At 41.7% G+C, this 13,934-nt stretch overlaps 1 protein-coding gene across 1 annotated transcript in view; it reads right to left on the bottom strand.

Moving 5' to 3' along the window:
- Positions 1-12,709, bottom strand: part of LOC133141573 (uncharacterized) — a 35,303-nt gene extending 22,594 nt beyond the window's left edge. Inside the window, exons 1-2 of the mRNA XM_061262139.1 lie at positions 12,156-12,709; positions 4,324-5,354 (exon numbers count right to left, since the gene is read on the bottom strand). Of these exons, the coding sequence (XP_061118123.1) occupies positions 4,324-5,238 (915 nt within the window). The 5' untranslated portion in view covers positions 5,239-5,354; positions 12,156-12,709. The remainder of the gene's footprint in view (positions 1-4,323; positions 5,355-12,155) is intronic.
- Positions 12,710-13,934: the final 1,225 nt, after the last annotated feature.

Here is a 13,934-nt window from a genome sequence, read left to right as displayed (position 1 = left end):
TAAGTAAAAAGGAAATTGTGTAGACCTTTAGGCCCATTTTTTTTTCCAAGAGCTTAATTGCAGCCATATGACTGAGACCATGTGTAATATTGATATTTTTATATTTTGACATTCCTTGGTCTAGTTTGTTTACACAACTACGTGTGTTTCAATTTAAACTATTTTCAATTATTACTCAAAGAATCAATATGTTATATTATTATATATTAATTTTACAATCCAATAAATGTGTACTCCAATAAATTGGCTTCACAGAAATATTACAGGTGAAATAATATGCCCTGTTGTATTTTTACATTAAAAAAAAAAAAAAAAGCCAAAGGGACATAGCTGTGGAGCTGTGGGAAGACCAGTGCCCTGGAAGGTGCAGCTGGAGCTGTGGACTCAAATTGCTCAGTGGGTCACTCCTATTCCGTCCTTCAGCAAGGTCCTTTACCTATATCACATCTGTAACACCATGCTGTGAAACTGTAAAGCATAAGCACTGTTTGTTTCTCTTGTAGAAGCCCTAAGCAGTATATAGTACTGCAGTGTTCCTGCACTACCTGCTGGAACCTTTGGCTTAACGGCAGTCACAGAATAGTGATTTAGTGCAGGATCTCTCACCACTCTGGAGCACATGCCAGCACCACACTCCAGGGTATATTCAGACTAAACACTGTTATTATACTGATCCCCCTTAAACTGCTTTATTTTTACACCAACACATGTAGACCCTAATTAGATATTTACTACAAATTACAGTGTTAGATTACTCCAAGACAGAAACTACCCCCATCATTTTCTGACAAAGCAATGTTATGTGCTGCATGTCTTTGGAAAAACGTACAATCATGAAATTTTGAATTCATTTTCATGAATACGTTTCTCTGCCCATTTTTTTCTTGTGATCTAGTGAATTTGAAATTAGACAGTGGAAATTGCAGGTTTTTTCCTTTATAAATCCACAAACCAATAACCCAACCCTGACACACTGAAAGGTTACTGAAGGTTTAAAACTGAGGCGTAATAAAAGGACATTCAAAAGGTCCTTTATAATGTCTGCAAAAATAGCACAGCAATGTTACAGTTTTACAGGTTTTTATAAACCAGCGGTAACTGACAGCATGCACTTGGTCTTCTCTCTGGTGGCAATTAAAGAAATAGAGTGCAGTCCATAAGTATTTGGACAGTGACACATTTCATGTTGTTTTCACTCTGTACTCCAGCAAACAGTTGAAATAGAACAATCACTATGTGGTTAAAGTGCAGACCTTCAAGCTGTAGTTTGAGGGTTTTTACATCCATATTGCCAGAACAATATCAATTACAGCCCCAAAAGTGGTTGTTGGGACAAAAACAACAACAAAATATTAGACACTGCTCTAATATGTATGGACTGTACTGTACACAAAGGAACATATGAGGGGAATTACTGTAAACTACTGTAAACACTGTAAACAGTACAAGCGATGCACATAGATGTAAAGACATTTGGTTGAGTTACCGACTCAACCACATGCACAGCTCAGCCAAACTGCACATAATTACTTGAGTGATTTTCTCAAGAAGAACTCTTAGATAGACATGAGAGAAGGCTGCAAGTGTTTGCTAGCAAAGGGAAAAACCTGAGGGGTTATTGGACAAGAAGGTGGAGATTTTGGGGTATGGCCAAAGTAAATGTAAATTCAGTAGGCGATGCATAAACCTTATTCATAAAGTGCTGAATAAGGACTTCATCCAGACTCGAGTGGCAACATGCAGTATTTTATATGACCACTTGATCCGCAGGACAAGCGTATAAACTCCCATGACAGGGCACTCCTGGAAAGACAGGGCTGAATGTCTGAAAATTAAGCCTGAAATGCTGAAACTATGGGAAACATGGGAAACAACGGACACTACATTAAGATAACAAGCTTTCATGATGATTCATCTCTGGTCTTCAAACAAAGCACACTTGAATTAAGGAGATAAATGCTGGTGTTGTATTCTCTAGGATTGATATGGAAATGTTACAGAATATTTAATCCAACACGATATAAAACACGAGTGTCTAATTGGCCCCTGACCAAGAGTGAAGAAAGATTTTTTTAAAAAAGCTAATTTCCCCCACACAAGTTCTTGTGTTCACAGCAATGTGGTATGCTCATATACCCCCCAGTTTGGTAAAGGAGTGCACAATTAATGATACAGAAAACTCAATACAAGAATGATTGATGGTAAAAATTATTATTTTACAAAGATATTTTTGAGTACTGTTCTGTCTTTTCTGGGTTTGAGTGCTTTACACTATTTGAAACATAGTTTTGCAGTTTTCCAACAGTGATTTTGAAAGTCTGACACTAGGGGGTGATCCAATTCCAGTTTGAGACAACCCCCCCCCCCACCCTCCAAAATGAGAATCATTTCATAACCAGTGAAATAGACTAATTAATTATCATCATATATCATATTTATAAATATATATTACAAATATGTTATGTTGAGCTTAATGCAAGGCCTGCTTTCAGTGAAAGAGATAGAAAAACATTGTTCTATTTATAGTTCTTACAATATCATTATAAATACTGCAATGATACTGTACTCCTCTGATGAAATACAAATTGCCTGTCTTATTATGATTGTTCTGTAAATGCAGATACCATTATTTTTGCCATATTTACGTTACACAGAAGATACTGAAGTAACTCAGACACACTTTGATCAACATTAAAATCATTACATCCAACGTAGAATTTCACAAACCCACAGTCCTTTGCCGTGCATTCCACACTGCTAATCTCAAACATGCTAATGTGCAATTACCTGGGTTTGCCATTGGCATACAGAAAACATTGACTGTGTTGGTAAAATGTCTCAGCAACAGTCACCATAAATTTCCATTAAAACATGCTTTTGGTATACAATATCCAGTCACTTATGTGAATCAGTGAAATTCAGTCTCAATCGTTTATTTATTTAATTTGACCATGTAAACAAGCCTGTGAGATCAAGCGAACACAAATGACAGAAATCAAAAGGGAAATGCCAGTGTTTTAAGAAAGTGAACTTCTGCAGTGAGTATTTATTGCCTTGCAGTAGCAGCTTTAAATCAACTCAATTCAGAAGAGAACTGGAACAAATGCAGCAGGCAGAGTGCTCCTCTCAGAACACATTTTTAAAATAGAACATGATGTTCAGATCAGAGTAAGCGGTCTGTGATCTTTTGATGTTTCAGTAAGTGTCATGTTCTGTTGGAATTATAGCCACTTGAATTCAAGAAGGACATTTCCAGTTCCATTCATTTTTAATTGTTTTACTTTTTAATATTTGACCAAGCTGAATGTCTACCTACGGATGAAATAATGGACTTTTAATGATTTCTCAGACATATATGGGGGATATAATGAGTTCTAAAGAATGGAAATATGACTCAATTGGTAAACTACTATGGTCTATTTATTTAAGCTAATTCACCGAGATGAATATAAGAGCTGCTTTGAAATGTAAAGTTCCTTACTACACACTACAGTCCAGACTAAGGATGAGCTAACTTTGTTCCTCTTGGGTAGAACTGCACAGGTGTTGCAGTTGCTATTAGCTCTGTATTGATTTTTCTATGTTATACACTGAGATGAATGTGACTGATCGAAATCGGTGCACTGCACTGGTTGACTGGTTGAAAACGGAATCCAGGAAGGAAAGGGGAGACTTCCGATTGGTCAGAGGGCCCCACGCTGGAACAGACGCTGTGGATGAAACACTCTTTGGTCCATTTAGCTGGAGGAATGAGGGATTCGAGCTCCAGATAACTCCGATCAGCAATCACTCCATCAGGGTGGGGGCTAAACAGGCCTCACCCACCCTGTGTGGCCACTTCTGACACAGCTAGTTGTTTATCTACACACACACACAAGTAAGCCAAATCTCCATTCCTCTTAAATGGATCTAACTGCAAAATGGGAATTTTAAACAATGCCATTTACTGAATTCTATATCCTGCATTCTCCTCTGTCCTTAAGAAGTACATTTGTTGTTGTGTTAGCTACTTTAGACATACTGGACTAACTGCTTTGTTGTATATAAATTGTATGTAAATTCAACAAAGCTGCTAAATTCTGAATGTTCTAACCATACCAGTATTATCTTATGTCTTAATAAAACATCATTTCCAGCAACTGTTAAGGTTCAGGAGAATTAAAAAAAAATTGTTTATGAATAAAACATTCTTTTGAGGTAGCAGAAGAAAATAGACTAACCAACCAGGCAACAATTGCATCACTTCACCAACCAAGAAAAAAGAAATGTGTTTCTCAAAGCAAGCTACCACCAACAACCAGAGCAGCTGAAGCACAGACTGACCTTCTGAGCTGCCGTAGGGGGCCGGTGGGGTGGGGGACCATCCGTGGCGGGGGGCCAAGGCTCTGCTGAAGCCATGGGAGAAAGCTCAGGAGCAGGTTTGGCTGCAGCTGAGGTCTCAGGGCCAGGGGATGACATGCTGGAGCTCCTGTCCACGTTCTTTCTGTAAGGCTCTCCCGGTATCTTTGCAGATCGCTCTATGACGGCCGAGAGAAAGGTTTTGCTCTGCTTGCTGCTCTCCTCGCCCCAGTGTGCGGTATCTGCCCCAGGGGCAGGAGGGCATGCCACACTGAGGGCAGGGGCCGGGTAAACACACTGCGAGGACCCGCCCACGGCATCCTTCTCCACCCCGCAGTCGGGAGTCTTGTGGGAAGCTCCGGATCCTCCAGCGGGGTGAAGGAAGCTCACTCTACCCTGGGCACCGGGTGAGGACGGGGCCGCTGGGGTCGTGACCCCCATCCCAGCCACCAGGGGCCCGATCTCCGCACTCATGGATTCTGGGGTGTCTTGTCGCAGAATCCAAACCGGAGTTTCGAGGTCGGGGTTCCCTGCGTCTTCACAGACAACGTCCGATCTCTCTGCGCTCAAACACAAGCTCTCCTGATTCCGGGGGTCTCCTGCAACCTGCGTAGCGTCCCCAGTGGAAGTATCAGAGGGGCAAACGGAAGACTCCGGGGTACCCTCTCTGCTCCTGTCGCTGACGGCGTCCGTATACGATCCGGGTGCGTTTAAAGGCAAGCTCACTGTGGGGCTGCCGTGGTGGAGAGACTCACCATCGCTTGCAGGTCTGGGAGAGAGTTCTTCCTCTGCAGTGCCTGAGCAGGCAGTGTTGGCAGGGTGTGGTGGCCCACAGGCCTTGGAGGGTGCCTGCAGTTGGATAAAGAGGAAGGAAGTCTTGACCTGATGATGATCGGCCATTTCCTCTACGGGAGGGTAATCTCTCGGAGCGCCGCAGGGCGAGGACGGGTGGTGGCTAGCGAAGCACACAGAGGGGAGAAGGTCCTGAGTCCATCACCAATGCTGTCCACATCCAGCTGCCGAGTCAGAGGGAAGATATATCAGAGTCCCACAGGGACAACATCATACATCAGCATCAACATCACAGGCAGTCTGTAGCGTAGTGGCTAAGTTACATGACTAGGTCCTGATACGTTCACGGTATGATCCTGGTGGTTCACGGTATGATCTACGCAGCTGTTGGGCCCTTGAGCAAAGCCCTTAACCAGGGAGGATTGTTCCCTGCTTAGTCTAATCAACTGCAAGTTGCTTTGGATAAAAGCGTCAGCTAAATAACAGATTATTTTTATACTGTACTAATATGACTTCAAATCAGTGCCATTTCACTCCACTGTAATCAGAAGTTGTGCTAATGGGAATACATTTACTTTTACAGGAAAATAGGCTGGTTGCCATTTGGTTGCTCATCTACAATGATCATGGTACGACTGCCCAAAGTGAGACTACGGGGTTGCCCACAGACATGCTCATTCGTAAATCCATCCTGATAAATTTGCTTGTCATTTGTTAGCAAGTTGTTAGGATGGAAACGCAATTAAATTTTCTTTAGGAGCAGTGATTAGATTTACAGCAATTTACATTACTTGCTGTAATCCAATGTTGGAACTTTCATTGAGATGACTGAAAAGATAATTGGAGGAACTGACATATGGATGAATATCGGTCAATGAGTTGTGGTATGACTGAACGGTTAATTCAATGATTTAATAATTAACAGAATCAGGCAGATGACTAAATGGACTAGTGTATGGATGAATTAATGTCACAAGGGTTGGATGAATGGATTAAGTAAATGCTGAGGTGGAGGACTGGATGAACTGACAGATAAAAGAGAGAGGGTGGAGGGAAGGCGGATTGACAAATGGATTCGGTGGTGGGTGAACGTCGACAGATTGATGTGAGGACTACATGCAGTGATGGATGGCGAATGGACTCTTGGAAAATTGATGGCTTTACTGACTTTGCTGCTGTTACTCTGAGATTCATTTCTTTGGGAAAAGAAGACAACATTGACACCCCCACCTCTCCAGCTCCACTCTCCTCCCCTTCTCTCCCCGATTCACACAGCTGTGGGTCTCTGCATCTTAAGCCAAGCGCTCTGTCACTAACCCTGCAGCATAAGGGTTCTGGCCTGTGCATGCGCTGAGACCAGGGCTCTCCCCCCAGCCACCCACCAGCGCTTCAGCCGTTCCCCAGCTTGCTTTTAGACATTGAAACATTGACACTGTGATGGTTTTGGGAGGTCAAGCTTGATTGAAAATTACACTCCCATTTCCCCCAACACACAGCAGTGACGATATTAAGGGGACATGTTGTGGAGCATGGATTACTGTAGGAACACGAGAGATAATGTCTTCTCCTGAATAAATAAGTACATCTAAAGGTCCCATCTAAAGTATCAAATCGTCTGAACCAGTATACACAGGGTCACCAGTTTTTCCAAAGTAGTCGGAAAAACCTGCTTTTCAGTCATCCTCAGCACAATCTTAGATTGCGCTTTAGATAGTTCCCCGGTCATCCACATCGGTAAGCAAGTTGACAAAGGAAAATGACAGCAATGTTTCCACACTATCACATGCTGCATGCAGTGCGTTTTTGTTGAGCCATGTATTTTGCTTTGTCATTTCTTTCTGGGAAGCTGCCTACACACATAAACAGTGTAGTTATATCACCTGCACAAAAAGTATGAATAGAAGGTTATTAATAATATTGATGTAGTTTCATTAGGGGTCAATTTCTGACGATGCATAATCTTGTACATATGACGGGATGCATCTTTCTGCATTGATAGAGTTGGATGGAACAGGCTTTTCTTTTTGCTTTCTGCAAAATATTGGGAAAGACTCTCGCCTCTGCTCCACAATTCCCCTGGTGCCATTGCAGTGTTGTTTTCTTGTGCAAATCATTTGCAGTGGATGACTCTGGAAGAACAGCTCATGTCAAATTCTGGATTTGAGTCCAGTGGGAGTTTTGTCAAGTCAAGTCCGCAGACTTGCTTCGAGTCAAAATCTCTAACAGCCTCAAGGAATTTCTGTGCTGATTGAAAGAGATGTGGTTTCTTTTGGAGAGTCTTGTGCTTATAATATATCATTTGTTTCTCTGTAACATTTCTGGATATTTGGATGCATTGGTTATTTACTGTTCATGCTGTGCTTCTTCTGAGCCAGTGTTTGGTATTCATTCTGTGGTTGTTCAATCTTATACTGATTTCTGCACTCTCATCCCATCCCACACACCAGCATGCATTGTGCAAGAGGCAGGAATGCACCCTGGACAACTCGCCAATCCATCCAACCTGGGACTTTTTTGGTGTGAGGTGACAGTGCGATCTTGGTTTGCTCAGACGGTAAGAGCAGTCGTCTGTCAGTCAGAGGGTTACCAGTTCAGTCCCGCCCTCAAAGTGTCCTTGAGCAACCTAGCACCTAAACGCCATTGCTCTTGACAAGCTGCTTCCATGGCCATCAATCATTGTTTGTGTGTGAAAGTGAATTGGTAAATGAGAAGCATCAATTGTACAGCTTTTGATAAAGGTGCTATATAAATGCCAATCTGTTAATGGCAACTACTTAACTCAACATTCCCTTCTCCATATCTGCAAACCTGCATATCTGGAGAATAAATAGAGGTATCTCTATTTAACATGTATCTGTCTAAGCTTTTTTGTAGTGGGTATTTCCCCATGAATGGTGGGGAAGATATCGCCACACTGTGCAGTTCTTGACGCACATAATATGACTTCTCCAGTTTTTCAAGGGGACTGCTTACACAGAAAGATGTTTCATTTGAATCATGAATGCAATCTATCCATTGTGCGTAGCTCTCTTGTGTAATTGTTTGGTCCCTTCAAAACAGGACCGTAGCTGGTGTTTTTTTGTGGCCAATGTTGATCTATAGTTTTTTTTTCTTGTGTGTCTGTATGTATAAAACTGTGCAACTGCTGTCCTCTGCAGTCCCATCCATGTTTCATTTCCTTCCACTCAATGTGTTAGAACATGGAATAGAATGGAATTGTGTTTTTGAGGATCACAATTAAACAGAAATTATCAAATTAGTCAGCTCACTGTCTTAATCCAATGACAACAAGAAACCCACAAACTGTTCCCTGTAAGCCACATGTTTTCGTGATACTTGCAGTGCAGAAAGCATGTTTGGTCAGATGTTACATCATCCAAATGTAAGGTTAGACAAACTGACTGCAGGAAAAGGGAACCATAAATTACATGAAACCTTGTGACATTATTACAAAATATTCTTCTTCATAATTTCCAGAAAGAAGAGGTATTTCATGTAAGAGAGAATATGGCTCCTTCCCCCATTTTCCTTTCCTGGGTAAGTCTGTGAAAATCCATACCACAAGTTTGAATCCCAAACGTGTCTATGTGCGTGTGGGTGGGGGGGGGGGGGGGTTGAAGGGGCTAGCAGTTGGCTGGGGAATGTCTGAATCACCAATTCACCTTGCCCACAACTGGGCTGAAAAAACATGCAAGACCTGTACCAAATGCCTGTATTCAAACCTTTTCCAGTGACACCCACCCTCACTCTGGCCACAGCAGCTCAGCTGGAGCTGAGCACGCTCACGTGCTGAAATAGGAGAAATCTGACGGCTGCACTGGCACTTTCTGTATGAACCTGTGCCCGTGCTGAGGTGAGGGGTGGGGCTCTCTAACGCTAGTCCACAGAGGCCTTTCGTTTGCTCGCCAGAGCGGAACCAGAGTGCCGTGGATGGCGGCCAGCTCGATCTCCAGCACCATTATTACTCTGGAGCCGAGGCTTCGGGGACGTGCTTAATACCAGTCTGAGGGGGTTCCGTCTAACACAGCGGTCAGACTCTGTAAAGTACCGAAAAGACAAAGAGAGACATCTCTTCTCCCGCTAATCTGGGAGCAAGGAACTCTGGTTGCTCTGTGGACGACCTTGGCCCTTGTGGCCAGGGAGTTTGTTAAGAGACTGTGTCTTAGTGCATCTCAAAAAACAACAATCTGATTACAGAGTTGACAGGAATAGACTGTTTTTGACATTCTTTGCCAGTCAAGTGTATTCATAGCGTTCAAGGATTCCAGTCATCCATCTTAAGAGTAGTTGTATTTGGACAGACCAGTGTGGTGACATTTCTCTAGGTTTCAAAAGTAATGCCTACTTAACAGATAGTCTTTCCTCGAAATGGCGCTCAGTATGTCTGCACTGGAAAGCTCAAAACTACTGAAAAAAACTGGAAGACCGCACTATCTTGCTGAGCATGCATTACAACCTATTTTTACAACCACATCCAACAAAACTATTTCACATGTTAGAAGTGCTTCTGTTCTTTCAGACTTCTTCCATCCATTGCTGGCCACAGCAGCCCCGTATTACCAAAACCATAAACCAAAAGTAAAGACTAATTTTTTTTTAGGCAACTGTGCCCGTAAACAGTTTGATTAGTTCGATTTTTTTACAAGGCCCATGTGAATCCCTCTGTCACTTTAATCTGCGCCTGTTTACTGAAGCCAAACACAGCAGGAAATTATGTCATTATGTTACCATATTATGTTCCTTTTTGTTTTTGAGCCGTTTCAGTCACCTCTACCTCATTCATCATGGAAGAACACAGCTATGCTGATGGTTTAACTAGCAATGAAAGCATTGTCTTATTGAGCCAATGATGTGGGTTGAACAACCAAGAATAGGCTAAGAAAGCAGCTGTTACAGCAATAAAGAGAGGCCACCCTGTACGTAACCAAGGTGGCTCTTTTTCACTGCAAAAGAGAGCTAGCTGAATAATAGACTTTGACGAGTTGAGGGGGAAGGGGAGGGAGCTATGTTATAACTGAAAGCATTAATTCCAAAAACAGATAAGAACAATGCAAACAAGGTCACTCAGAGGCCGAGTTCTTCTATTCTTTGACAAGAGACGTGAAAACACAGGAAAAGCTTCCGTGCTAAATTAGCCAGGACATGCGCATATGTACAAATTACTTTTGAGATTTCCACAGAAAACCTAATAAAGCTGCTAATATTATGCATCACGGTATTCACAGTCAAATAAAATATCAGTACCAAGTATGCAAAAGTGACAAGGTCAACAGAAGCACTTCCGATGCTCGGGGAGACGTGATGGTGCCATTCATGGTCTGCCATGCCAAATAGTTACACGAAGGATAAAAGGGAGAGAGTGGGGTGCGTTTACACAATCCAGCCTCCAGCCCATGGCCTCGACCCAACAGTGGGGAGTTTCTGTCCCAAACAACGCGCTCTTTATTGGAGCCTTTATGCAGGAAGTCTGAGAGGTTCCTGCAGTCAGAAGTTGATGGGTGTTTTATTAGCCTGCGCCACTGTGCGGAGAGGTGCCCACGCTGGGCTGCACATTAGACCATGCCGCCTCAGATTCAAACACAGATAAAAAAAAAACATTTAGCTACTGTGGATATTGCTTCGCGCCTGTGTTCATGCATATGCTGCTGCGTATAAAAAAAATATGGGAATTACAGAGGGAGTTATAGAAAAGAACAAACAAGAAAGATTTTGTGTTCCAGCTCATGTTCCAGCCATATACAGTACATACATACGCAAGTTTGTGTGGAATGATGTTTGTTTATAGTTTTTTTGGCTCTATATTCCAGCACACTGGATTTGAAATAAAACAATGAATGTTAGTTTAAAGTGCAGGCTGTCAGCTTTAATTTGAGCATAGTAGCCTATTTATATCCACATTCAGTTATGTGTGTAGGAATCACAGCCCTTTTTATATATCTCATATACACACACACACACACATATATATATATATATATATATATATATATATATATATATATATATATATATATATATATATATATATATATATATTCAGCAAGCACTTTATTAGGTATTTATTAGGCTTATTTTTTAGACTTCTGCTGCTGTAGCCTATCCACTGAGAGTTATGATGTGTTGTGTGTTCAGAGATGCTTTTCTGCATACCACTGTTGTGTGGTCATTTGCGTTACTGTTACCTTCCTGTCAGCTTTGACCAGTCTGGTCATTCTCCGCTGACCTCTCTCATTAACAAGGCGTTTCTGTCTGCAGAACTGTTGCTCACTGGATTTTTTGGTTTGTTTTTTGGACCATTCTTTGCAAACTCTAGAGACTAGTGTGCATGCAGGAGATCAGCAATATATATATCAACTGTTTCTTGACCAGCTATGTGTCTTTTCATCATTAGTTCATGCGCAAGAAAGCTTACAAAACATAGTACAGAAGTACAAGTGAGGTTTTTAAAAGCTCAACCATGTTTAAGACTTATAAAGCATTTGTGTCACAACATGTTTAAATAATGATTTCATATTTACATATTATAATCATCATCAAACGGTATGGTTTAATTATTAAGCTGCTTAATAATTTTGCTCAGGGAAATTTTCCTTGCAGATATACATATAAAATGAATCACCTTCGTCTACACTTAACCTGTAGCTTGTGCAATGATGCATGCAATCATCCAAACTCTAAATCGTTTGACGTATTCGTTAAAGAAATTCCTTTAACTGGTATGTCATATATATACTGTATATATAAGGTCACCTCTTGGAAAGCTTGTAAAACGTTCCACTGCCCCCATAAATGCAGGGTTTACATGCCCTATCGGCCAACTGTACTGTTTCAATTTACACCTCCAGAGCGAACCTCGAATGAGGAGGGTTGGTGCGCTCGGATTGGAGAAACCTCAGGCAGCCGACAATGCAGAGGCATACATATATGGTAACTCTCCAAATACGGGCGCGGTGGTCTGCTAACAAAAAGTTATTGTTTGACAATACATCTGTTCCCTGTGTAGGTCAATGAATTAAGGTACTTACCATGTTACAAAAATGTTTCAAAAATGTACAAATCCGCAGTTGTTCTATTTGTCGATGTATATCGTCTGAGTTTACCTAGGCTAACAAAATGCGCTCTCGAAGCGCTATCTTGTCCTTTCCGAACAGCTCCTCGCAACGAGAGATGCTGTATAAATCTGCAAACTCAGGAAAACGCATCCAAGCGGTGGTTCATTTGCACGTGTGAGCGAGATAAATTAATTCCGAACGCTCCTCAGCCGGGGATGTTGATGGGGTTCCTCTCCGTGCTTGGAAAGTAGCAGGCGCGCGCAGGGGTCCCCGCCGTTGTTCATTAACGGCTCCCGGTCCTTTGCCATTTCCTCATTCATTCGTTCCACATGTGGCTGGAGCCAACAGTTTTCTGGCTTGCTCTGAACTTGGGGTCTCAGAGTCCTCACTTAGCATTGCAGCCCCGTTGGTTAACAGGAAGAGATACCTTGACTGGTACTTAAACACCCCAAGCCTCCTATTCAGTGACCACAGTGGCAGGCAAAAGCCAGTCAAATGATCGCTCTCTCTTCCTCTGTTGGCCTTGTTCTCTTTTTCTAAAGACAACGTGTTTGTATTGCTTGCAACTGTTAAATGTCATGGGTGCAAACTGAAAGTTTAGCCAACTGCATGATGTTGGGAAATAATGAGCTTCCCTTTAATGTTTATTTGTATTGTATTTTCATTTTCAGGAGATATCAACGTTTGACTCTTTTTATGCCCTGGAAAAATAGCCTGTGTTTGCTTGAGTTCCACTGCAGCAATGAACCATATAATTCAGATGATGGCATTTGGTTCCAGCAGATTGCCCTTGGAAATATCATCACATTACATTACTTGATGCATGAACACACATGGTGTGCTGACGTGACCTACTCTCGACATATCTTTATGCAGTATCATAATCAAATGTAAATCACTTAGCATTGTTATTCCACATTTCATAAAGAAAGGAACATTCATAACTTGCAACTTAATAGTTACATTTTAATGGCCTGTGATAAAAATACAGTTCTGCTGAATATTTAAAAATTGTCATTCCCAAGAGATGTAATGACTATCTTTAGTGATGAAAAAAACATAATTTTGTTGCTGCATATTCAAAAACATAACTCGCCCAGAGCAAAGAGAGCAAAGTGCGGGCATCTAAGTTTCCCGCCTTGGACATATCACCTACATTTGATACATGTGCAAACAGACATTAGGTAGCCTACATTTTGTACATGTGCAAACAGATATTAGGTAGCCTACATTTTGTGCATGTGCGATCAGATCTCAGACAGATGTTAATCAGGTTGCTGTTCTGAAAAATTGTCCAACCTACTCATGACCAATCTGGTGCTCAGATGATTTGAAGGTCTCATCTGAAAAACAGTCTGAGGAACAGTACTATTCAGAATATGCTACCTTGAAATGTATAATGTCTATTGGCATAAAATTGTTTAAAATAGAGCTCAAAGACAATTAACCATGTAATAGCAGGGTGTTTTGCAATGAAAGTGAAAATGACCACTTCCTCCAACCCATGTCTGTGTGAGTGTGAGCACAGCGTAGGCACTGCACTGTGGTGTAACAAGCTTCCGAGGAGGCACCTGTTTGTCTGAGCTTTCTTCAATCAACAATGGCAGTTAAATGAGCATCGCAGCAAGAGCATGATTGTACATTTCATATTGAGGAGAAGGGGGAGGGGGAGCATAACAAAGATAGGAAACTATCTTACTTGCACAAAGTTTATGCTCCTAATGTTGTACAGTATATAGTGAGACAGTACTG

The sequence above is a fragment of the Conger conger genome, chromosome 12 (genome assembly GCF_963514075.1).
Source record: "Conger conger chromosome 12, fConCon1.1, whole genome shotgun sequence".
Classification (NCBI taxonomy): Eukaryota; Metazoa; Chordata; class Actinopteri; order Anguilliformes; family Congridae; genus Conger; species Conger conger.
The sequence above is the reverse complement of the archived record's forward strand: the minus strand, read 5'-3'. Positions and strand labels throughout refer to the sequence as shown.